This window comes from Mirounga angustirostris, unplaced genomic scaffold, assembly GCF_029215605.1.
Source record: "Mirounga angustirostris isolate CCGP_5_RB_7025 unplaced genomic scaffold, mMirAng1.0.hap1 SCAF_8, whole genome shotgun sequence".
Taxonomy (NCBI): Eukaryota; Metazoa; Chordata; class Mammalia; order Carnivora; family Phocidae; genus Mirounga; species Mirounga angustirostris.
In genome coordinates, this window is record NW_026991716.1 from 19,182,822 (window position 1) to 19,209,574 (window position 26,753).

A 26,753-nucleotide genomic window follows, 5' to 3' on the forward strand; every position below is an offset into this window, starting at 1 on the left:
TTGTACAGTAATTTGTTTTATATTGACATTTACCTTTACTTGTGTATCCTTAACTCCTTGAGGGCAGGGAGCCCATACTTGTAATTTATGGATTATGTATACGACCCATGCATATGCCCATTTGATAGGTGCTCAATTAATGTTGCCTAATGCTTTTAAATCCACATTATTCAGGTAACAGCATGGCATCATTAAAGGCTTCGTCATTTACTGTTTCTTTAGGAAATTAAAATTCTCTAAGTCTTACTTAAAATGCTGGTAACACTGACCTTGTACAAGGTTGGTAAGGATTAAATAAAAAAGCCTAGCCAGACACACTTTTAGTAGGCGTTAACTGCTACTCTTTTATATAAACCCTCACACCCAATACAAAATACAAGTGCTGCCCTTTCTGCACAATGCCTGTGAAATTTTAAAAGCTATACATAACTTACTGGATTCTAACATCTGTATTAATCCAGTTCATCCCTTTCTGGGTATCTAAATCGTGCACTCAAAAATGTCCCGGCTTCCTTACAGAAATCTTTGCCTTACATGTCATTTTATAGTTACCTAAAAACATCGCAGCTATCCCGTCTTGGTGTTTATGTCAATACATCTCAGTGAGTGTAGATGTAGCCCTAAATGCAGGATAAATGTTTAGCTTTGATAGCTGGTAGAGCTATGGGATTTACATTCTGAGCAGTAAGTAGCATTGTCAAAACAAGGCGGGCAACATTCGTGTCACGTTGCAAGGCCTGGGGTTGCTGAGCTACGGGTGGATTATAACGTCAGAAGCAACCCAAGCGCGCCTTCAGTCCACCTCCACCAGAAAGCGGGCACAAGTCAGGCAAAAGCATAAAACTGGAGACAGGCAGGGTGACCATGCCCAACTCACTTGGATCAAGAGGGAACAGGGAACCCCGGGGTTTCTAAATCCAGGCTCAACATTCTCCACTAGGCTTCCCTCTCAAATTTCAGCCCAGGGCCATTGCAGTGTAAGTGGTCCCCTGCGTGGGGGCCCACGGGGTGCAGGGGCCCGGGGAGTACCAAGCCGCAGCAACCCTCGAGGCTGCAGAGGCCCGGAGACCAGCAACAAGCGAACATGGATCGGTGGGTGAAAACTCCCCACCCGGTCGGGGCTCGACACTCCTACGCCATTTTTAGTGGGTGCAGAAGCGCAGCCCTCGCGCGGCCAAGCTCACTTCGCGCTCTTCCGGCATTCGGGAGAGGAGAGAGCATGCGCGAGAGGTAACCGCGCCCTCGCTGCCTGATGGCCCCCGGCCGGCGAGGGGGCGGGACCGCGCAACTGCGCCCGCGCGCGGAGACACGTAGGCGGAAGTGGCGCGCGGGCGCCGGCGATGCGAGCACCTCGCGAGGAGGCGGCGACGGCTGTGGAAAGTGCAGGAGTAGGCGGAGAGGAGGAGAAGGAGGTGATGGCGACGGACCTGGGGAGGGGGAGACGCTCTGTCTGGCTGGCGCCACTCGGGCTGGGCTCACCCTTTTAGGTGACATACCGGCTCTGAAGTGGACGTGCCCCCCCGGCGCTTCGCCGTGTTTGGGACCCAGACCTCCCTCTCCCCAGAGAATCTTGACACAGTTTATTTTCGGTCGGGATGGAGGGCCCGGGTGACTTCCTTTTTTAAAGAACGGAAACCTGCCGGCACGGTTTCTAGGGAGCAGTATCTGCTCCTCCTCGCCCCCTGTCCGCCCTGCGGCTGGCTAGAACTCCCTCACGTCCCCGTCTGTGGACTCTGAGACATGAGGCCACTTCCAGGAGGGCCTTTTAGGCTTATGGTAAGGGGCCTCCGGAGAACTGTCAGTCCCCTGGGTTCCCAGGGCTGCGTCTTAGTTAAGAGCTGTTTCCGGGTTCTGCGTTAGGTAGGGTACTTAGGGTACTCTGCTGTCCGTTTAATTTGTAGTGCAAGGTGATTGTTCTTGCCAGGTTATTCAGTTTATGTGATAAACTTCCACTAGAAGTTATGCAGGTTCTCCAGTCTTTGCAGCTTAATTTTTCTCCACCTTATTTGTCTTTTAAAGAATTACCGAAAGAAGGTGGAATGCTTTGGTGTGCTAACGGAGGGTTTTTTAGTGTTGGGTACGTGCGTTTCTTCTATGGTAGGACCTCAGATGTTGAGAATTGGTTTTCGGATTAACGCTTTCCCAAGTGCATTGGGATAGTTTGGGACGTGGAAGAGAGAGATACAGCAGCATTTGAAAATAATTTAGATAAGTGTTATTTGTACTTAATTTCTAAATATATGTCAAATCCTAAGTTTAGATTTATCCCTTGGGAAAAGTAGAGTAAGCATCAAAAATTAGCGCACTGTTTCTTGAACTTTGTGTAATCTGAAGTGTGTACAAAGAAATGAGACAGTATTTTTTTTCGTTTTATAATCATAACCCATAGGTCACTCAGTTACTGTTTAGAGTCCACTTAATTTATAGATAGTGGCAAGATTATTTTATTTGTAACATTGAGTGTGACAAAATACAGAATCAAGTTTGTTCTGGTTATTTACACTGTAATGACATAATTTCCTCATATTCTACCCTTTTCTACGGGAGACGTGTCTTCTAAGGGTTGGAAAAAACTAGATTAAGACATTAACTGAAATAATTTTGATTTAAGTAGGTCATTGTAAATCAGTGTTATCACCAGTTATTTATAATTTTTAAATATCAGTATGCTCTAGAAATGCTACCTTTTTATTCCGTTTTAACAGTTTTTTGTACCCCCAAGGAACATAACATATCTGTGTTGACTTCAGGAAGAGGCCTTAGGCAGTGATTCACACCTGTGGGTTTTTTGTTCTTAGTTTCAAGGGTTACTGTGAATTTCTAAAGCAAAGCAAAATGTTGAGCATTTAATTTTAAAACAGTTTTTATGCTTGATTTTATTTTTCCTGCACCAGAAGGACATTGGCCTAGTTTCTTTAGATGATGATTCATATCCATCATTAAGGTCTGAAATGGAAGGCGTATGGCAGACATTAAGGATCACAGTTACTGGGTATCAGAGTTTACAGTATCTTCATCAGTCACATGATCTGACCAGTGATGTTCTGATTAATAAAAGTGCTTTCTAAATGCAAGGCCTTGCAGGGCAGATTTTCTGGTGCTGGCACCTCAAGTAAGCAAAGGAAGTGAATTTATTTCCATGTTCATTTCAGATGCTTTGTGGGAAATTTCAGTGGAGATGTCAGTATTTTGGCACAGATGTCCAAGAAGTGACAGTGCTGGAGGGATTTAACTCTACTTGTCTGGCACAGATCTGCGGTTCCTAAGATTGCCAATAGGTGTGTTAAAAGCAGCAAATTGTCGGAAAGGAGCAGGATTCTATTGACTAAATGGTGCTTACTAAAGTGCAATGGAGTCCTTCATTTCATATCTTACACTTTTGCTATGTGCGAAAATATAATGCAGATGGTATTGTCTCTTCCCTTAAAGGGTATCATAAGTTTGTGAGAGAAGCAGACACAAAAACAAAAAGGCCGTTATGATTTAGGTATCTGTAAAAATATTTATAAAGTGCTATGAGAGTCCAGAGAATCAACCAGCTTGTAATTTATAGGACCTTAATCAGAGGTGCAGCATAATGAGCATTCATACTGAGTAGTGTGAAAGAGGGATCAGAAAGGGAAGAAGAGATTATAAACAGGCTAATCTAGTAATCTAGGCAAGAGAAAACAGCTGCTAATGGTAGAGTCAGAAACAGATTCTTGGTGCATTTATGGATGTGGAGTCAACAGGAACCTTGGCAAAATATAGAATGTGAGGAAAAGGAAAGAGTCTAATAAATACCAGATTTTTGGCTTCATACCAGTAAGTGAGATTGGGAATATAGGAAGAGCAGGTTTGTTTGGAGGGGAACATAATGAGTTCTGCTCTGGACACTTAAAATGAGGTGCCAGTGGAACTCATGAGTAGAAATGCTTTCAAAAAAGCATTTGGAAATAGAGATCTGGATTCCAGAAGAGAAGTCTGGGTTGGAAATCCAGATTCATATTTCTAGCTGCACATCAAAAGGGTGAGGAATCTGTGTCAGCAGACCATATCATACTAGCAATAGTTCTAAAGAGTTGAATGACAGCTAACATTTGTGATCTGTCTTACTATATGCTAGGCACTTTTAAATTTATTTCATTTAGTCGTAACAAGAATTCTATTACAGGCACATTTTTGTACCCCCCTTTTAAAGATGTACAACCTAAAGTTCAGAAGGGTTAAGTAATTTGCTCAAGGCTTTTCAGCTAATCAGTATCAAAGCTGGATCTTGAACTCAGATCTGTCAAAATCCAAAGCCTGGGGAAAGGCTTCTCATAATGGTAGCTATAATTTTATTGAGTCAGTACAGTATGCCAGCCATTTTGCTAAGTTACAAACACCTCCAGCAGAAGATGGGTGGGGGAGAAATTTTTGATACTAATAAAAGCAGGAGAGAGGTCTTCTAGAAGTTTTATTTATTCTCTCTGTGTAAATATATAAACATTATTTGCACATTTCCCCTAACCTCTGTTTTCTATACAATTTTTAGTTTTGCTCACAAAGTTTGCCAACACCACAGTACATTTGAAAAACTGTGTTCAGGTAGACAGTAAGTGATTGCAAGGTGGGGTTTTGAGGGCATCCAGGGGAAGGGCCCGTTTATTTGGTTCATCTGAGTGTTTGGGTGCAGAGTATACCAGATATCAAGGGTGCAGAGACAAGATTTGAGTCTTGCCTTTCCATTTCTCTTCTCTCCCAACTGAGGGAATTAGGGAGGGTATTCCAAAGGAAGGAACACTAAAGCTTATTTCAAATGCTGACCTAGAGAAAAAAGACATCGGGCTGAAAGAACATCATGAACATAAGGCAAGGGTGTTTGAAAGTCCATGGTATATTTCAGGAATGAAATAATAGTTCCTTGTGGGCAGTTCAGGGCTTGATTGAAAGAGGTGGAGGGAGGAGAAGCTTACGTGGGGCCAGATATATTTGAATGGTACTCTGTATCCATGCCTACACACATGGAAAGTAGTTACTCAGGTTTTTGTTTCTTCTACATTCAAGATCATTTAAAGCATGGTTTATAAAGAAAGTCAAATCTCAAGGGTATCCTGCAAGATGACTTAAAAAGTCTTAACTCAGAGATGACTGATTGAACAGTGTGGGAAGGAAGAACAATATATAAAGAAGAAGAAACAGGTAAAGGAAAAATACAGTAAAACTTTTTAAAATTATGCTTTTTCTATTTAGAAATTTGGCAGGTGCCCTATAAAATAAATGTTATTTGATGCCTGAGTATTGTTAGTTACAAGTTGTATTCCGAACCTTGATCCCAATTTAAATTACTGAAGATGACCTATCTCTGTAATTAGCAAAGGAGAAGTGATCATGAAGAAGTGACTCTAATTCTTGCCATTTTAAACCATCGTGACAGTTTCTTTTAAAGAGATTTCCAAATCTGTCAAAGTTATCCTTATCTATCCTCTTTCCTCAACTGTTGTAAATTTTAGTTCCCATTGGATTGTGACAGACAGTGAGTTTTTTCTAGGAAGATAATTTTTTCATCATCAGGTTGTTCTTTAATTGTCATAATTCTTCATTCTCTCTTCAACCTCTACGTGGAACTCATTCTTTGGTTTATATAAATCCAAAGGGAAATTGACAGTCATCTATGGAGCCCTCATGATTTTTTTTTTCACAGACTAACAAAAAATTATGTTTTCCAACTTCTTATAGTCCCAGAAGCGTCTTTATTCCTTTTTTATAAAACAGCTATATTGAGGTATAATTGTTACACACACAAAAAACTGCACGTTTAACATACACAATTTAATTAGTCTGGACACGTGCATATACCTGTAATACCATCACCATAACGATCAAGGTAATACACATTTGTCACCTCCAGAAGCTTCCATGTTTGCCCCTTTGTGTGTGTGTATGTGTGGTGAAGAATGTTTACCACGGTATCTACCCTCAACAGATTTTTAAGTGCACACCCCTGTGTTAACTGTAGGCACTATGTCCTATAGCAGGTCTCTAGAACTTACTCATCTTATATAACTGTAACTTAATATTCATTGAACAACAACTCCCCAAAGACTTTTTAAATTAAAATGATTTTGTCCAAAGGAAGAAAACATTTTCTTTTAACCTAACCTAAGAAATGCTCTTGCTAAGGCATATTATCCTTTCTGTTGTCTCTGATAAATCTAGCTTTTTAAAATAACAAAGTTGTTTGAGTTTACTTTTAAAACATCATTAACAAATACATTTTACAGTTGACTTAGTACTTAAAGGAGCATCAGCTCTTTTCTGCAAAGGCTAACTTTAATGTTAAGATGTCACTCATAAACTATCATGGGCTTTGCAGATTATTTCCTTAATACATATAAAACCGTAATAAAAGCATATTTACTTCTTTGATGAAATAAACACTAAGTTAAAAAAAATAAATAAATAAACACCAAGTTAGCTTTCGATTTTTGCTGTGGAAATGAGAATAGCATATATTTAGCGATGTATGGTCTTTATCAGGAGAAGATAAATTGGAGAGTAGACATTGTTTTTGGTTGCTTGGAAGCTTGTATAGAGGAATTAATATATTAATACCCAGAGAGAATGAGATTTACCTGTGTAATTTTTAAAGCGTGATGTGAAATATTTGGAGCATAGTATCTTATGATCCAAATGCTTTAATTGCTTATTTCCTTCTTTAGGACTTGCCTCAGCAAGCAAAAGAAACACTGAACAAAGGAGAGGAAACCAACAAAGATAATTATAGAAGCACTGAATGCAGCAAAACAAGAACAATGGATCTCAAGCTCAACCACTCCAGGAAATATATTTCTATCACTGTCCCTCCCAAAACACAGACAATGTCACCACACATCAAGTCAATAGATGACATCGTAGTACTTGGCATAAATCTCAGCAGATTTAACAAACTTACTCAGTTTTTCATATGTGTTGCTGGAGTTTTTGTATTTTACCTAATTTATGGATATTTACAGGTAAAAATAGTTACTTATTTACAAGATGCTAATTATAACAGTTGCGGTCAGTATGGGCATTACTAATAGTTTTGTCCAAGATATTTTTCTTTATAGGATGCTACTTTATTCACATTTTTGAGTTTTTTAATATAGAAAAGGATTCTTAAAAGATAGTCTGCTACTTTTAGCAGGGATCAAAATTTCACAGTTAAATATTTCAGATGGGGGGAAGGGAGCAGAGACAAACTTAAAAAATTAAAATTATGAAAAAATTTGAAATATGTTAAAGTAATTGCACCCATGTGTTTCTAAAAGAGAGTGATTCAAGTATTCAGTGGTATTTTGGAACGTAATTCTCCAATAAAATTGAATGATAACACAAAAGCCATAATCTAGTCCATTGTTGATTCTTGGAGCTCAATAATAAAAGGTCATTTTTGCAAAGTATATGAGGATGCTTTATAGTGTTTCCAGGAGTTTCTCTTTAATCCTGTACTATCTGAATTGTTCTTTTTATGAAGCACCTGTTGTGTTCTCATTCTTTTTGGCTTCCTCTTCAAATCTAATTTTTCTGTGATTTTTGCCGGTGCAAAACATTTCTGACATTGCCACAAATTGTCTTCTGTTTGTATTATGTTATGGGATTGTTGTATTACCTTTGACTAGCAGCAAATTCCTGACCTCCTGGGGACATGGGCTTGATGGGTGAAGAACCAGGCTAGTGTAAACAATGTTTGAATGGGGACTACTATTCTTAATTGTCAGTTCATTAGTATTTTCAGCCATTACCAACTTTCCTTTTTTATGCAGCTTTCTAATGTGAGAAAACCTTTTATAATTCAAGAAATGGAAATGGATGTGTTTTGTTGAAACAGTTAATATTTCTGGTGTTGTTTAGTATTAATCAGTTAGAATGATCTTAAAAATTATTGTACTCTTTCCCATTGTCCTATAGAGATGGAAGATAAAAGGAAGTATAAATGAAGAAAATGGTAGAATTGGCTATTCCTTAGCTTGTAAAAATGCTATGAGCAGTATTAGTGTAAAACAAAAATATGAATTAAAAATCTTAATATTTATAAAAACGAATTTCCCCACTAAGAGGATGATACAAAAACTCAAGATATCACAATGAAGAATGATGAAAAACAGTAAATTTTATCAAATACAGGTTTCAGTTTCTTGTTGAGAAACATTTTTTTTTTCTTTTTCAAAACACCATTGTTAAATAATTTGGGAGCAGAGTTAGCCATTGCAAAAAAGGAAAATGAATTAGAAATTTACAAATTTTATTATTCTTTTTCTGTTTGATTAATCATCAGAGATTTTAATTTATAACATGCAAAGCTTTTAAGATTAATAATTACTTTTACTTTATGAAAACTGACATTGCTACTAACTCTTACATATAATAGCATATTAAAATAGTCCAAAGAAAATGCTTGGGGTTTTGTAATGAAGTTAGCTGTATAGATACAGTATAGTGAAATCTATCTGAATGCTAACATACTTAATAATTTTCATATTTTATGATTCATATGCCAGAAAAATACTAAATATCTTTCAGACTTACTTGAACATGAAACCTAAATTTGGGGAATTACACGGTATCCTAAAAATGTACAAAATCTAGTTCAGAGTCTATGGTTGGGGGAGGGGAGTGATTAATCGATTAAGCCAGGTATTGGAATACCTCTTACTGACTTGTTAATGGCTTATTAACAATTAACGTAGATACTACTTCATAAGATAACATGTTTTGACAAAGTAACCATTTCCTTTACAAGGAGAAATTTTATATAATCTGTGGCACAAATATTCCAAAAAATCACATTACTGGTTTGAACTGATTAAATTCCTATAGAAAAACAAGCCTGAGATAATAGACTTCTAATGAAATATATTTGTTATACAGTAAATGAGTCCTTGACCCAACTATCTTGCCCATTGTTGGGGCAGTTCTTAATTTTGGCAGTCTTTTTTTTTTAAAAAAGAAAAGCCTAGGATAACATTGCTTCATAGTTATCCCTCCCTCCCTTTACTTGTCTCACCTGAATATCTAGAGTCCTTTGGAATGGCCTTCTGAACTTCTCTAATTTTACCTCTGAGAAGCCTTGTGATTTGGGTGTTTATTTTGCTTTTTATTTTTTGTTGCTGGGGGTGAGGCTTGGGTTCTTTTTAAAATATTGTGTTTATAGGAATTTATTGTGAGGAAATTGGTCTGCCCCAGAACTTAACAGTATTCATGTATCTTTTGACAGGAATTAATATTTTCAATGGAGGGTTTTAAGTCCTATGGCTGGTACCTTACTTTAGTACAGTTTGCATTTTACTCCATATTTGGCCTAATAGAACTTCAGCTTATTCAGGACAAAAGGAGAAGGTATGTGGTTTGTTTTTATTTTTTTGACAGTTAAGTTCATTAGTAGTAGTTAAATTTGTTCTTTGGGAATATGGAGTATATCATACATGAAATATATACATTTGCAATTACTAAAACATATCTAATACCCAAGATTTTTTATCAGTATAACCAACTTACAAAAAAATATTAAATTTAGTTCAATTGTACACTGAAGAAAGTGGTCTCTCTTTTAGTGTAATGTTATCAGAAAAATGTAGTTTGGGCTCAAATTACAGTAAATGTATCTTGAAACAGGAGAAAGTATTCAGATGTACATACGTGTTTTTATAAATTGAACTGAAATGGGTACGATTACTGAAAGATTTACAGTGCTAAGAAAGAGCAAAGTGGTGAATAGTCAATGCCACTTTTACAGTGGTTTTTAAAATGCATAGTTAATGTTTTGTGGGATACATTCTATTCAACATTGTCTTCTTTATAATGTGCAGTAGCTGAGACTGCATGTTTAAACCTCAAATTTCGTAGCATGCCTTTTCATCAGAATCAGAGGAGTTTGTTTGACATAACATTTTGCATTGACCATCTAGATTTGAGAAATATTGCGAAATATTTTTAATGGTACACAGAACAATATGCAGCAAAAACCTGATTATAAACAGGAGAAGGTTAGGAAATTGTAGCTTCTTGGTAAATGTAAGTGTGGTTATCCTGTCATATCAGACTCTAAGATGTGAATATTTCATGTATACACTGGGCAGTTTAAATGCAGCAAGGAACTAAATACTGATAGCCTGTCTTCAATGATAGAAATGTTTAGTCTTTCAGTAAAAATAAATATTCACAGCTACCATTTTTCTTACAAAAAATGTTTTTGATATTTGTCTGAAGGTAACTATAAAATTTTAAGTATTTAAGTCTATCATACCAGTATTCCTTCATAGTTCTAATTTTGCTTCTCAACCTCTCTTTATCGCCAGTAAATTATTATAGCAGTGATAGTAAAAAAAAATGTTTGAATCTGAGGTTAGTGTCTGTATTATTTTCATATAGGTGTAGTACTCAGCCATAGAGGTGATAAAATAGAAAGTAAATATATCTGTCAAGACTAATGTGTAAGAAAGCATAATGATTCATTACCAGTTGCAAACTGCTGGATGTCTATTTCCAAAGTAAAAGAATTTAATGCTATCTTTATAAAATGGAAAGTGACACAAAGATACACCTCCTTTAAAAAAGATACACCTCCGGCGTGCCTTGGTGCCTGAGTCAGTTAAGCGTCCGACTCTTGATCTCGGCTCAGGTCTTGATCTCAGGGTCCTGAGTTCAAGCCCCGCACTGGGTTGCACACTGGGCATGGAGCCTATTTAGAAAAAAAAGATACACCTCTCTCTCATCTACCCAAATGAAATAGGGAGTGAGCCTCCAGCCATGTTTATCCCAACTCTTAACCCAAATGACTATAACACTTTTAAAGATAAAATAATTTGTGTTTGATTTAAACATAAATGAAGGCATATAGAAGAATTTACAGACGTATAATAAATATAATTATGAATTAAAACCTTTTCGCTTCCAAGGCACATTAAAAACATTTTTAGAAGAAGCCTTTAAAGGTATGTTACAATGAAAATATGCTCAATCACATATTTCTGAATTTATTTAAGTGGTGCTGCTCTTCAGACCTTTAGGTAGCCAAACTCTTTGCTTAGTTTTTTTTTTTTCTTTTTCTTCTTTCTTCCTATATTTATATGAATACTGCATACTTGAAAGAGTAGAGGAGTCAGAAAACATGTATTTGAGTCTTGGCATGGCCTCTAATTAGCTCTCTTAAGACCTCAAGGGAGTTGCTTAAATTCTCTGACATTTGAGGATCAAATGTGGTAATGTGCGGGGAGGCTATTGTAAGCTGTAACACCCTAAATACACTACTTGTTATTTTTCATCAAAGTTATCTTGTAATTTTATTATTACTTTGCATGAGGTTTTAATAAAGGAGATCTGTCAAATTGGTTTCGAAGGGGCCAATGAAAGTCACAGTCCACCCCCCACCCCCACCCCCACCGCCTAAAGACGTGAGAAATTGGGATATTAAATAAAACAGCCACAGCGGCACCCAGGAGGAAGATGATGAATCTAACCTCCTGGTCTCACCAGTGGGCAAACACACCTCGAGGAGGGCTGGAGTTTTCGTGAGTCTGTACGGCAAGTAGCTCTCAGAGTTGTGACCCTCTGAATACAGGCCTCCTGAGTTTTAGGCTGCTTTTCTACCTATGTTATGTTACTTCTGTAATCACCATCCTTGTGATTTTTTCTGACTCGAGGCAGAAAAAAAATTATTTTCGGGCCACTATTTGCAATTTATGTCTGAGGAAATTTGACCACTGTGACTTCTGTCGTTACTTGGAGGAGTAGTGCTGTCCTTCCCTGATGATACCGCACTGAGGATTAAACCCCACAGACAGCATACCAATCAGTGTCTGTGTACACCGATGCATACGGGCGTGCCGAGTTACTTCCACATGGACTTTAAATGCTGACAACTGTATTAGTAGTTAAGTAGGAAAGGCCTCGAAATTGAAATATAAGTGGAAAAGATAGATTTTAATTGACTTTTCCAGTAAATTATTTTGCCTTATATCTAGCCAAATAAAAAATGCGGAGGAATTTTGTTGTCTTGATTTAAATGGAACATAAGCCCCAAAATGGAAGCTACTTCTAAGTATGCAGCATAATCTGATTATGTGAATAGTACTTCATGTGTTAGTCACACCAGTGTACAAGATTATTTTAGACCATTAAATATCTAGTCAAAGTGAGCATATGCTCGCAATAATAGCACAAAATTCTGAAGATGCCAAATTAAAAACCCCTTTAGGAAATTCAGACAGAACCCAAAGCAGTGATTTGGGATCCCGAGGAGAGAATCAGATTGTTCATCTTGAAGTTGATTATTGTAACATCTTATGGAATACAGAGTTAGAGTGGACATTGTGGTAATAAAAATCATGTTTAGAGTTTTTAAGCCACCACTCCAGAATATCTGGAGATATTCTGCTCAGGTTATTTTAGCAGAAGGGCTGAATATATTTTTCCTAATGCTAGATGGGAACATTAGGAAACAGAACAACAATTTAGAAGTTGAAAATTAGTTAGGGGCTGTTTACCGTTGTGGAGGTCAATAGTGTTTAAAACTCAACTCTTTTTTTCTAAATTTAGTCAAGATAGTTTATATATATGGAACGGCTGTTAAAAAAACCTCTTACCAACATTTTTTTTTTTTTTAAATACCATCAGGGCGAATCTGTGTAACTCTGGTACACCATTTTTTTCACACAGTTCGAGTTCTCACTTGTGATTGATTAAATAAGGGTAAATTGTTGTTTTTACCAACATTGTTTTATACAAGTAAAGTGTGATAACTTTTAAAAATACTGCTATTTCACCAATATTGCTAGAAATATTCAACAGAAATTAGACATTTACACATTGTAAACACATTATCTTACAGTAGTATGAATTGGGTCCCGAAATGAAGATTTTAAAAATTGTCTTTTACAGAATACCAGGAAAAACCTACATGATAATAGCTTTTCTAACTGTGGGTACTATGGGGTTATCAAATACTTCCTTGGGCTACCTGAATTATCCTACCCAAGTCATCTTCAAGTGCTGCAAATTGATTCCTGTTATGCTAGGAGGAGTTTTTATTCAAGGTATAGTAATGATATATTTTCATACTGTTTGAAACTAATAGGATATGTTATGGCATCTAGCATTAGGAAAAACATTAAACTCCAATTATTATTTTCAATGAACATTCTCGATATTGGAACAATTCTGAGTGACATCTTATAAAATAAGGTATTATAGGGGCGCCTGGGTGGCTCAGTCGTTAGGCATCTGCCTTCGGCTTGGGTCGTGGTCCTGGGGTCCTGGGATCGAGCCCCGCATGGGCTCCCTGCTCCGCGGGAAGCCTGCTTCTCCCTCTCCCACTCCTCCGGCTTGTGTTCCCTCTCTCTCTGTCAAAAAATAAATAAATCTTTAAAAAAAAATAAGGTATTATAAAAACACTGATACTTCTGTGATATCTCCTAGTATTCAAAATCAGTAATTCAGACTCAAGAAAAATAAAAATAGTATTTTGTTTTATTTTTTTTTTCTTTTAATCTGGAATCTACCACATTTCCAGAAATACTGCATTCAAGTATTGAAGGCATAACTCAGAAATACCTGGAAACTCCCTTTTTTCAGTTCTTTCACTCTTCTCCTCAGGGCACCCCCCTCTACCTCCATTATACAAATGAACAATTCTCTCAACGAAGTAAGCTTAACCTGAGCAGAACTGCTTTTTTACCAACTCTGCGGGCTTATTGGCTTCCTAGAGCCCCAACTAAGTTACAAGCTATGTGGAAATAGGAGTAAAGAGGAAACTAATAGCAAGTAGAACAAGTTTTTGTTGTTCATGTCACTGTCATGAGAAGTACTTGTTTTGATAATCAAGGGCCCCTGTATCACTAAAGTTCTTAAACAGCCTAACTTCATTTTTTTTACATTGGATGCCTTCCCACAGAGGCCCTCTGTAATGAACGTGTCTGTTGGCTATATCACATATAATATCAGGGTGGCTGTTCTTGCAGGAAAAAGCATTGACACCAATCCTTATTAAAAACCACATGCATGTATAATATTTCCTTAGTGATCCTTATGAAAAAGTTATACTACATAATTTTTAAATAAAATTTAAATAATGTGGATATACCATAACAGGTTAATTCTCACCAACCTAGAACTTATCTGATTATGGTCATTGTAAACTTAAATGGTTATATAACCTGAATAATTGCTCTGGTTACTTTTAAATGTATAAGCTATAAGAAAATTCATACCTTCTATTATATATGAAGTAAAGGAGGCACTCATGTCCACAAACTTTAAATGTTCATATTTACTCACTACCATAACATATAAAGTAGGATCTCATATCTGACTTATGAAGACATGTTGGTGCTCATTGATCATTTAATTCTCATAAGCCCTTCTGTGACTGTCTCAGGCGTTGATCTAAACATTCTTCATATATTTTTGACTTTGGATACAAAAAGCAGATCCTGCTCTACTTGGTTAGACACATAGATCTAAAACTGTGCCAAGTGGGCATTTGCATAATGAGGTTGGCTTACATTTATTTTACACAGGGAAGCGTTATAACATTGCAGATGTGTCAGCTGCAGTGTGTATGAGCCTTGGTCTGATATGGTTCACCCTAGCTGACAGCACGATTGCACCAAATTTCAACCTGACAGGTAAGGAAATTATTTGTACTCCTGGATTTTGCAGGCATTTTGGTTTAAGAGTGAGAACTTTTACAATTTCATAAGGATTTCAAATGATGGTGTGACATCTGTGATTTTCATATCTAACATAAAGCTTTCAGACTTTCCATGTAAGATACAGTAAAAATATTACAGTCCTGGAAGTGTAACAGTTATTTTTAGTGCTCTTGTATTTTGACCTAACAAGAGGCTGTTTGGCCAGTCAAAATCTTCTGTGATTGAGTACATGATAGAGCAATTTCTCATGGGCTGAGTTGGAAGTTTACACATGAGTTATAGAAGAATCACGTTAGTAACTGTTTTTATTATTTTTTTTTTAAATTGAAATTGTACATTTACTTGTCATTGTTTTAGCTAAAGAGGGAAAGGTATGCTGTATGTTAATATTGAACTGTGTGCTCTAAGTATGGTTAGAACCTTAAAGTGCTTGAACTTTCCACCATGAAGTCACCTCATAGTGTGCCAGGTGGAATTTTATAAATAAAATTTAGATTTTTCACAGGCAGAATAGGTATTATAGTATATTTAGAACTAAATAGCATAAAGGTGTTAGAATATTGTTTTTATTCTAAAGACCTTGAAGAAAAATTATTATATATACAGTATTACCATTCTTATACTACTGAGTTTTATTCATAAGCTTATTATCATCCCATCTTCTAGCCTGACAGAAACAGTATTTAAAATACCTAGGTATTGGGAGGGGCCTCTTTGTGGCGAGAGGAGGAGTAGGTACGGATGAAGATGGTGGCACCCAAGGCCGCAAACTGCATCATGGAGGTCTCCTGTAACAGGCAGGAAGCAGCGAGAAGCCCAATGCTGAGGACATGACTTCCAGAGATTACTACTTTGATTCCTGTGCTCACTTCGGCATTCAGGAAGAGATATTGAAAGATGAGGTGCACACCCTCATGTACCAAAACTCTGTTTCACAACTGGCACCTCTTTAAGGACAAAGTGGTGCTGGGTGTAGGCTCAGGCACAGGGATCCTCTACGTTTGCTCCCAAGGCTGGAGCCCACAAGGTCTTTGGGATTGAGTGTTCCAGTATCTCTGATTATGTGGTGAAGATTGTCAGAGCCAACAAGTTAGACCACATGGTGACTGTCATCAAGGGGAAGGTGGAGGAAATAGCGCTTCGGTGGAGAAGGTGGACGTCATTATCAGTGAGTGAACGGGCCATTGCCTCTTTTATGGATCAGTGCTCAACGTGGTGCCCTATGCCCCAGACAAGTGGCTGGCACCTGATGGCCTAATCTTTCCAGACTGAGTCACGCTACACATGACAGCCATTGAAGACCAGCAATACAAAGACAAGAGCCACTGGTGGGAGAATGTATATGGCTTTGACATGTCTTGCATCAAAGGTGTGGCCATCAAGGAGCCCCTGGTAGATGTGGTGGACCCCACGCAGCTGGTCACCAAGGCCTGCCTCATAAAGGACGTACACATCTACACTGTCAAGATAGATGACCTGACTTTCAACTCTCCCTTCTGCCTGCAAGTGAAGTGGAATGCCCTGTGGCTTACATCAACATCACGTTCCCTCGCCGCTGCAAGATGGGCTTCACCAGCCCCGAGTCCCCATATGTATGCTGCAAGCAGGCAGTGTTCTACATGGAAGACTACCTGACAGTGAAGACTGGTGAGATCATCTTTGGCACCATTGGCATGCGGCCCAGTGCCAAGAATGATCATGACCTGGACTTCACCATTGACCTGGACTCCACGGGCCAGCTGTGTGAGCTTTCCACTGACTACTGATGGCACCCGATTTCTCCCACCCCAGCCGGACCAGCCCTGCACGGGCCCAGGGGCTGTAGCATTCTTAGGCAGTTTGGGGACTCTCCCTTCCTCCCTTTCCTCTCTCAGAGGGGGTTTTGAGGGTCTGGGCTATGGAGGTCGCACCGTGACTGTTTTTCATAACTTATGCTTTTGTATGGTTGCATTTATACCAGTAAATCCTCAGCGGGGGAAAATAAATAAAAAGGTGTTCAGAGGAAGTGTGAAAAAATGGGAAAAAATTTTAATTATTCATGAGAAGGAAAGTGTTGCATAAAGAAGAAAATCATTTACATCAGCTTTGTTCTTTCTAAGAATCAAAATTTTTCTTACTGGCAATGAGTCAACCTTCTTTACTAGCTTTGTTAACCAGGCTAAGTTAATGGATTTGAATGTAAACAGTACAGCCTCTTGGAGCAAGCCTTTTAACAACCAAAAGATTCTGGTGGAACCTATTGCATCTCTTTCAATTTTGATTGTTCAGAGTACAAGTGATCATTACTTCAATGAGTTTTACTCTGAGAAAGCTTATAGTTATAGATGTGTCCGACATGGCTTAGATTTTTCAGGAACACTTCCTGTCAGCAGCACTAAAAGGAAAACTATATATGAAAACTGAGATAATTGACTCTTTTACTTATGAAAAAGCAGTTGTAGAGAAGGCACAGGATTTGCAGTCAAAGAGATGGCTTCCAGTTCTGTTCAGATCACTTAAAATTATAACCATGGATAAATTGTCAGACCCCTTTATGCTTCCCTTTTAAAACAGAGAGAATGATGATAGCTTGCCTCACACAAGGGCAGTGGGAGGGTTGACTGAGGTGATGGAATAATGGATATGAAAGCGCATGCGCGTGCTGGAAGCGCATGCGCGTGCTGGGGCGGGGGGACGATAATGATGGAATGAGGTGGTGTCAGTAGTCCTGCAACTTCTCGTGGTGATGTAGTGTCAGCCCATTCTGACTCCCATGGAAATATTTGGTAAGAGAATTAGAACCTAATAATACTTCATCATTAAGAATAACTGATGAACAGTTATCACAGTCCCTGATCTGTGACAATTTATGATCTAAAGGAGATTAGATTCACTATTAAGATAGTTACTTAAGGTAGACATAAAGAAAACTTTGAACGTATAAAGCGAATATATCAGAATTTACTTATTCAAATAAATGTCTGCCTTTAAATATTGCCCTCAGGGTGCAGTTCAGGTATTTTCATGCCGTTGCCATTGTTCAGAACATTTTTGGAATGTCTTCGAATAGCCTGTTAGGAGCTAGGATATTGTATTCAGGGTCTTCAACAGCAGCTTATCTTTTTGTTTTAAGGACAGATTTGGCATTTGAAATAAGTAAAAGAGCATTCAAAATCAAGTTTGGTGGATAAAAATGTATGATTAGGTAATACCACAAAGTTAGATGATCAGAAGGCAAATTGAAGAATAAGCATGAAAACTTGAAAGTTCTCAAGTGCACACACATGTACATATATTTTTCTGCTCCCTGCGATTGCTTATACATTGTTAAAAATGCAAAAGGGAAACTTCCTTAAATCCCAGCAGACTCACAGACGTAACCAAGGCTGCCTTCTGTTCTTTCTGTAAAGCACCATGACTAGTGACCAGTGTCCCAAACACTGGCAGTGAACAGCCTGCTTCTCAGGTAGACGTGCTCATTTGCCTGAGTGTTGATTTCCAGGTTTGTTTATGCCAACTGTACCTGTTACTATAACCATGTAATAATATTACTTAAATTGTTCAAAAATAATTTGAAGAGAGACAGAATTGTTTCTGTTAAGTTAATTGAAACAATTTGGTTGACTAGTCAATAAAATCACCATTGAATTAAGTATGAAGGAAACAACTGTAAAAAGGGCAGGATATCATACAAGTGTGAAAGGATTCTGCACCCCAACTATTTGAGAAGTTCCTGCGTTTCCCACGTGCTTTTTAACAAAACAACTGGGAAAGCATTAACAATGTTACAAGTATGCTTTATACAGAAGAGAAAGTGCAGAATTTTAGTCGGGACACATACTCAGAGAAAATACCGTGGCAATTGCATGCATGTTTATGTGTTCTAAATGAAATGTTTTAATAATGTAGGTAACATCTTTTATGATTTCCCTCCTCGTCTGTTTTTTTCAATTAACCGACTAACCGCCAGTCCTGACAGAGCTCCTAAGAATTTCTTCTATATTTGCTTAATACAGTGTTCCTTTCTAACATTTCATCTAATTTAAAAGCAGAACTATTAGTTGATCTAATAGGGAAACACAATAAGCTTGAATGTAGTTTACTAGTGTCGGTTACTTGTGATTTTAACGTCATCACATATGTGCCCATTACAGCTGGTAGTCGATAAAAATCATCAATTTTTATTGAAACAATGTGATTTAAGATCTGCTTTTGTTTTTTAACCCAATAAAATCTCTGATAAATCTTGATTATCGTTCACCTATTTAAATAAGAAGGTTGTGTTTCTCTTATGCTTTCTTGAAGGTGTGATCCTTATTTCCCTGGCACTGTGTGCAGATGCTGTCATAGGAAATGTTCAAGAGAAAGCTATGAAACTGCATAATGCTTCTAATTCGGAAATGGTAAGGACTCCAGTGCTTCTTCACAGCAAACAGGCTCAAAAGTGGTGAGGTGCTAACTTTATGAAATAGTTACGATATTAAAGACTCGCATGGCATTTTTAAACTAGTTTGTCATCATCATTTTCGTAAAAGTAATACATTCAAACATTATGGGAACTAAAAAAGATACCACTACCCCTCTTAAGAGCTTATTGTATAATATTTGATAAATTTTTTCCTTATTAAAAAAATATTTTTTTTTCCTTATTTATGGGTTGTTTTTTTTTTTACATATTAAAAAGATCCTGTGTTACATCCCTTTTCTTCCCTTTTGTATTTGGTATTATTTTCCATTTAGAAGTTTGTAATTTTGATGTGGTTTATCTTTTCCTTCATGGGTTCTGGCTACCTATTATGATTGAAAAGGGCTTTCCCAACTTTTAAGAATTTTACCCATACTGCCTACTCGTTTTATGATTGCCTTTTTAATTAAATCTTTTTTTTTTTTAAGAGCAAGATGGAGGGTGGCAAAGGGAGAGAGGGAGAATTTTAAGCAGGCTCCACTCCCAGCACAGAGCCCGACATGGGGCTCAATCTCACAGCCCTGAGATCATGACCTGAGCCAAAATCAAGAGGCAGACATTTAATCGACTGAGCCACCTAGACAACCCTAATTAAATCTTTGATCCAACCAAAACTTTAAAAAATTTTCTTATCTATCCACTTGTCCCAGTATCATTTGTTGAAAAATCCACTTTTCCAGCTTAAGTGCCTTCTTTATCATATAATATTCTAATGTAGGATTCAGAATTGTGTTCTTTTGAATTTACTTCTGCACCAAAACCATATGATGACAAGCAGCTCTATCATACATTTACCATATGTTAGAACTAGCCAGCAATATTCCTTTTGTTTTTCAGAATATTACTACCATTAGTTATTCTTGGATGTTCATATCTCCAAATAAACTAGAAAATTCCATTGTTAATTGTGATTGGTATGGAATTGAATTATAAGTTAATTTAGAGAGAATGGCATCTATATACTTGAGTCTTTCAGTCCAAGTCCATGATTTTCCATGGCTTTTCAAGTGGCTTTTTTTAAATGTCCCTTAGATTTTTTTAAGTTTTTTTCATATAAATCCAACATATTTCTTATTGAAGTTATTGTTAGGGGTTTCATCTTTTTGCTGTTGTTACTGCAAATAATGTCCTTTCTTTCCTTATATCTTCTGCCTGGTTGGTATTTGTATATAGGAAAGTTATCATGTGTATGTTTACATTAATTTCATAGCTAACCCCTCGCTAGACAGAGAGAGCATACCACATTAAGGGTATATAGGAATGGTCTTTCCTATTACTTTGTCAGCAGAGTGGGCATCTTTAAGGAGTCTTTAATCTTGGTCAGAAGTTTTCTTGATCATCATCACCACTCTTCCTAGATAAGGTAAAGATCAGATAATTAGGGAACTATAAGTTGCTAGAAAGTTACTATAATACAGTGGTTAAGAGCTTAGACAGACTCTGGGCTAAGATCGCCTCTTTTATATCCTAGCTTTACGAGTTCTCTTACTGGGGCAAAATGACTTACTATCTCTAAGTTTTAGTTTCTTTATCTGCAGATAGAGGAGTGATCATTAAGAGTGTCTAACTCATAGGCTGGTTGTGAGAAATGGAATAATTTATGTAGAGCATTATTAGCACATGATTAGCATTATTAGTACCCGACACATCACAGGTGCACAAGTGTGATGATGCCCCTGCTGATTGTGCTTATGAGGAATATGAGGAACTGGGATAGAAAGATTGGTAGGAAAACTGGGAAATCAAGCAATAGATATGCCAATAGATATGTCCCTGCTTATTTTCATTATCTGTTAATATCTTTACAAACTTAACATTTGATGTTCTGATGTTTAATAAGTGGCTTTAAAGGGTTTTTTTGTTTTGTTTATGTGTGTTTTTGGAACCCCAAAATTCAAATGTGGTTTGAATCAGTAATCAAGCCAGGCAAAAAAATGAATATTATGTAACTGTATACATGGAAGGATCAGTCCTGCTATGTTATGATGTACGTAAAATAAGCCATAAACTTATAAAGAGGATCAATCATCATCTCCAGAAAGCTAGGCCATATTGAAACAATGATGTCACTTAAAAATGGTGGTTCTTCAGATTTAATTGAGTAGATTAATTGAGCCATATATTGAAAATCCTTCATTTTCTGCTTTTGGTTTGATAGCATTTTTTCCACTTTATTTTTATCTACCATAGGTTTTATATTCGTATTCAATCGGTTTTGTGTACATTTTATTGGGATTGACATGCACTAGTGGATTAGGCCCTGCAGTAACATTTTGTTCAAAGGTAAACACTAATCACATTTTTAAAAATAAACATCTTCCATTAAATAGTTCCCTCTGTATTTCTTGTTCAAAAAGATTGTTTTTTATGTAATTTGATAACTCCTTTAGTATAATATATGCAGATCAGAAATTATTTCAGAAATGAAATGATTTATGTTTAAATTTATTGTATCCTTGCTCTACCCTATAAGTTAATTTTTAAGCGATTCATAATGTAAAAGTTGAGGATTTTTAATTTCATCATTGTTTTTCCATTAAATCAGAACTAAATAAGAATCTTTGCTTGACTGCGTTGTTGAATGGCTTATTATTGCTCAGGAAGTTGATTAAAATCTGTAGTTTTATTTCATTTGTAATACCTCAGGGTTTGTTTTGCATTTTCCTAACAGGCTTTTTTATATGTTGCAGAATCCAATTCAGACTTACGGTTATGCTTTCCTTTTTTCCCTCACTGGGTATTTTGGAATCTCCTTTGTTCTGGCTCTGATTAAAATTTTCGGTGCACTTCTTGCGGTAACAGGTAGGAATGATATACCTGCTTAGATTATGAAGTAAGCATTTAAATTTTCTCTGATGCTGCTTTTCAAAAGATACAGGCAGCATCTACTCTGCAATAAAAAGAAAATTGTTATAGTTCATCAATTTATTTTTTGGCTTATGGTATTTCTTTAAAATTCTAAAGAAAATGATGTTTGCTCATAATTTTTTATTTGAAGGGTTAATCTTAAAATCAGATATATACATTTATCTAAATAGTAACTTTTAAATACATTAAAAGGACTTTTTATTAGAAAGTATGATGTGCTGAATACCTTTAGAGAAAAATCCTGCTTTTAATATGCACTTAATTTATAACCAAAAACTCCCATTTTGATGCACTTAAAGTATGGCATGTATATTTTAAACAAAGCTTTTTGGACCTTTCATTTGTACACTTTCTAGGGCATTAACCAGATTATCCTTTCTTTTCCCTAATAATTATCATGTACCTGCTTTATGCAGGAACTTTGCTTGGCACTTTAGAGGAATGGAAGTTGTATTGGTTTTGCTTTGAGGGAGTCAGGAAAACAGATGAGGGGCAACAGGTGAGGCCCAGTGAGGAGGACAGATGACTCCATGTGCTAACCTTGTATCATTTGCCCAGTGAATGGTCCAGATGACAAATGCTCTCAGCCTCTCCCATATGGAGAGAGCCCTGAGTGAAGCCCAGGATTGGAAACAGTGTGGCATTGTCATGAAGGGCACTGGATTGAGATGTCGGAGAAGGAGAGCCCAGTCGCAGCTCTGATGTGTAATGACACATCACCTGGAGAGTAACTCTCCCCTCTTCCCTGGGCTTCATTTCTCTCTTGTGAAGAGACTGGGTTGGACTTGACCATTTCTATCAGAGATACATAGGATTTACATCATAATGCAAACACGCATTAGTCATTTACCTGATTTTAATATTTCATAGTTTTAGGGGAATACTTACTCTAATACTACAGAGTCAATTAAGCAACGGAATAAATACCTCTCTCTTTGTAAAAGTTTATTTGCTTTGTAACGTTTCTCTTTATTTGCTCACATAGGACTCCCCTTTTTACTTATTTATAACTTCCCTTTTTAAAGTTTACATTGCTAATGGTAACAGAGGGCATGTAATTGTAGATCAGGCCATAGCCATAATCTGTCGAGTCATCTCACGCTACCAAGAAAGATTGCAAATTCATAATATTTAGCTCAGGTTCCAGTTTTGCTCATAAGATAATAACTGTTTAAAAAGGTTTGATATTAATCAATATGTATTGATTAAACCCTGTGGTTGGTATAAAAAATGTGAGATGCTGTCCTTGTCTTAAAGGTGCAGACAGGTTTATTTCTGTCTCGTGTAAAAGAAATGCAGCAGTAATAATAATAGCCAGCATGCATATCCGTTATTATGTACTAGGAGCCATTTTACATACATTATTCATTTTGATCTTGCAATAATCCCATAAAAGAGTAGGCACTGTTATTGTTCCATTTTACGAAGGGTAAACTGAGGCACAGGGACGTGAAGTGACTTGCCCCATGGTCAACCACCTAGTAAGTTGCAGAATCAGGATTCCAAGTGAGGCAGTCTGGATCCCGACCTGTGCTCTTAACCCACATGTTACACTGCCTCCTGAGCTGGAGTGGTGGCATCACACTCATTAGGAAACCAGGCTCCTTCGGTCTTTTCTGCCATCTTCTTCCTCATTCCAGGCCGTGGGATGGGAGAAGATGAAGGACACATCTTTCTCTTTATGGAATCTTCCTAGAAAGTAAACTTCCTAGAAACAGCACTTCTGCTCACTTTTCTTTGGCCCAAACCTCATCACATGACAACACCTAACCGTAGGAAAGGCTGGAAGGTATGCCCATAATAGGGGTCCGTTTACTAACACAGAAGAAAGTAGGGGTTAAAATAGGGGTCCGTTTACTAATACAGAAGGAAAAATAGATTTGGGGAATCAGGCTCTGACACATTTCCAAAACAGATTCTTCATTTGGAGTTCATTTATTTATACGTTGGATAGTAAGTGCCAGGAGCTGTCGAGTCCAGGGATATAGGATGAATAAGACAAACTAAGTAAAGCTCACCATCTAGAGGAGGATAGCAACTGATAATGCAAAGTTGGACGGAAGGCTATGATGGAGACATATGCCAAGGTTCTACCTCTACGTGGGTGGGACGGAGGAGGGTTTCAAACCCGACAGCAGACTTCAAGGTCGTACTTGAAAGACAGGTAAAAGTTAATACAGACATGTAAAGAAGTCTGTAAAGATTATTCATGGTCTTACTCAGAGATGACCACGGTAGGATATTAGTGTGTGCTTTAGCTTACTTCTTTTAAAGACTAACCCCTGCTCTACCTAATCCTACCTTCTTTGGCAAAGCCTATTTTTCCTGCCAGACTGTTTCTAAGGATGACCTGCCTCCCTAGTGTCATAGCCTTTATCAAGTACTTATTACAGTTGTACTTTAACATTTAATTATAATATGATTTATATCTGTACCCCTCCTAGACTGTAAATGCCATAGCAGCGGCAACAATGACTCTCTGTTTGGTTTTTGCTTTCCATCGTTTTCTTGGCATGTCACGTAGATCTTGGCACATAGTAGGCTCTGTAAATATTTGTTGAAAATGATTTCCAAAATATTACCAAGATAGTAGGCACATTATAAACCAACCTTTTTTCTCCGTACAGTGACAACAGGAAGAAAAGCCATGACCATTGTACTTTCATTTATGTTCTTTGCTAAACCATTCACGTTTCAGTAAGTACTTTTTAATTCAACAGGTTTCTCTACTTGTAGATGCCTGGTTTCACATTTCCTCCTAAGCAGCCTTAATTTATTTATAAAAAATCAGTTTCATCTGGAGCCCTAGTTTATTGATATGTCTTCTGCTATTTATTTTGAAGAAATCATATTGTACACTTAAGTTGCCTAACCAGAGTCCCAATGCAATTATGATCCCATTTCCAAGATAAATGAACATGAGTGATGTCTTGAGATTAAAGGATTCCACCTTGCCTTGAAACATACACACATACATATGAAACCATATATATGGTTTTTAAAGTTATTTGTCCCCCTCTCCCACAAAGGATTTGAGGTAGAGAATTATTCTGTAAGTTTATTTAGTATATGGCTTCTTGTAAAGCAGTTAGTGTTTTCTCGACCATCTAGTATGCATTTGAAATCAGTATCATTTAAATTTATGCTGCTTAGTGATTGAGAAGATTCATACTTAGAAATTATGAATGTGTAAGCTTAAAGATAACCACAAGATAAATTTCAGTCAGTGTATTGTTTTCTATAAGTTAGTTTCTCTTTCCCCATATGCTAGATATATATTACAGCAATCTATGCCAGTTCCCCAGCTTTCTCAGGATGTGCCCCTTTTTATCTCATTATGTGCTACCCAACTGGGATAAACAGTTGGACTGCCAAACTGAATTCCCAAGATGGCCATTGGCAGAATGTACTCAGTGCTTTAAGTACATTCTTAGACTGTTGATTAGGACGTGGACTTGAATTTGCTGTTATCTTCAAAGTTCAAATGAACTACGTTTAGTATTTTATAAAGTCTCTCTGAATATACTTAATATAAATGAGCTGGAATTCTATCTAATCTGATCTAAAAATACTGTTTTTTATTTTAATGCTATTGTAGGCCTCCAATAGCAAAATTTTATTTTATTGCAGAATTATTGTGAACTTATCACCAAGTCCTGTGGTTAACAATAAATTGTTACCTTGATATTAATATTTTTTTCCTTCTTTCTCTTCTTAGGTACGTGTGGTCTGGTTTGTTAGTTGTCCTTGGTATATTTCTCAATGTTTACAGCAAAAATATGGATAAAATAAGGCTACCATCACTATATGATCTGATAAACAAAACAGTGGAAATAAGAAAGTCAAGGACGTTGGCACAAACTGTATAGGCAGTGATTCCTCCTGCTTAACGTAGAATTCTAAGGGAACGATCATCAAATAATTAATTTTCCAAAGGGATTATTATAAAAACCAAAGGAGCTGAAAGGCATGCTATCCATTTGTGGATGGATGGGTCACCTATGAAGTCAGCCTCTTCCGCAGATCACTTGTTTAACTTCTGAAGCAATTAAGAGAGCCACATCGGCCACACCTTAGAACACACTGTCAGTGAAGGACTAATTCTTAGCAGTCTGTTGAGAATTTCACTGGAAAATGGACCGTGTTGCAAAACTAACTGGATATCATGATGACTTTTCAAAGAAATTGATATAATAATATCAATTAATCGATTGTTTGGTCTTCATTTTGGTGGTGTTATTTAAATGATTCTCTGTTATAAGAGTGAACATAGGATTTAAAGTCTAGAAAGAATAACTTCATTATAAATAAAAATTATTCTGTGATTTTTTTAATAAATGCGTTGTTAGAATTTTGTTACGAAGAGGGAAGTGAAGGTTGCAGGAAGGCTTTAGATAAACTTCAAACCTTAGGCTTTTCTCTGATCATTTAAAAGTATTCTTTAGAGAAAACATGCCTTAAGTTTTCTGTGGACTATAGACAGTATAACAGAAGGAGTCACCACCCTGCATCCTCTTAAGTATGTATCACAAGAAAAACTTGCTACTATCCATCAAAGAAGTGCTACAAGATTTAATGATGTGGATTTTTTAAATAAAGAGAAAATAATTCATGTCTTAAATTATAATAAAATAATAAAATTGTCATAGTTTTTCTCAAAACAAATTTAATTTGACAGCTTGAAGACTAAATAGGGTAAATATAAGAAACACAAGTGGATTTATACCTATGTTGTTTGCACAGTTTTGATTCGAAACTCATAAAACTTTTAGCCCTTACGTTTTTAG

General features: G+C 36.8%; 1 protein-coding gene and 1 pseudogene across 8 annotated transcripts; both read left to right on the plus strand.

Moving 5' to 3' along the window:
* Window positions 1-1,291: 1,291 nt before the first annotated feature.
* Window positions 1,292-26,304, plus strand: SLC35B3 (solute carrier family 35 member B3). 8 transcript variants are annotated; one of them, XM_054505741.2, is made up of 12 exons: window positions 1,328-1,412; window positions 3,153-3,278; window positions 5,029-5,163; window positions 6,684-6,977; window positions 9,221-9,342; window positions 12,883-13,037; window positions 14,520-14,627; window positions 18,939-19,036; window positions 21,289-21,381; window positions 21,789-21,900; window positions 24,594-24,663; window positions 25,685-26,304. In XM_054505741.2, exons 4-12 carry the CDS (start codon window positions 6,777-6,779, stop codon window positions 25,833-25,835), a joined length of 1,110 nt encoding a protein of 369 aa, XP_054361716.1. In that variant the 5' UTR covers window positions 1,328-1,412; window positions 3,153-3,278; window positions 5,029-5,163; window positions 6,684-6,776; the 3' UTR covers window positions 25,836-26,304. The 8 variants fall into 8 exon arrangements, 7 of the variants coding, with proteins under 7 accessions (XP_054361715.1, XP_054361714.1, XP_045722349.1 ...); XM_064597183.1 differs by lacking the exon at window positions 1,328-1,412 and adding an exon at window positions 1,419-1,776; XR_010413506.1 differs by lacking the exons at window positions 3,153-3,278; window positions 5,029-5,163 and adding an exon at window positions 23,607-23,755 and having other exon boundaries at window positions 1,292-1,412; window positions 25,685-25,731.
* Window positions 15,337-17,812, plus strand: LOC123837470 (protein arginine N-methyltransferase 1-like; annotated as a pseudogene).
* Window positions 26,305-26,753: the final 449 nt, after the last annotated feature.

Excerpts from the sequence above, each read along its gene's own strand:
- SLC35B3 (XM_054505739.2), top strand. The coding sequence starts at position 1,341 with ATGCGAGCACCTCGCGAGGAGGCGGCGACGGCTGTGGAAAGTGCAGGA. Across the intron at positions 9,343-12,882 it reads ATTCAGGACAAAAGGAGAAG|AATACCAGGAAAAACCTACA; the intron begins GTATGTGGTTTG and ends TGTCTTTTACAG. Across the intron at positions 21,901-24,593 it reads TGCACTTCTTGCGGTAACAG|TGACAACAGGAAGAAAAGCC; the intron begins GTAGGAATGATA and ends TTCTCCGTACAG.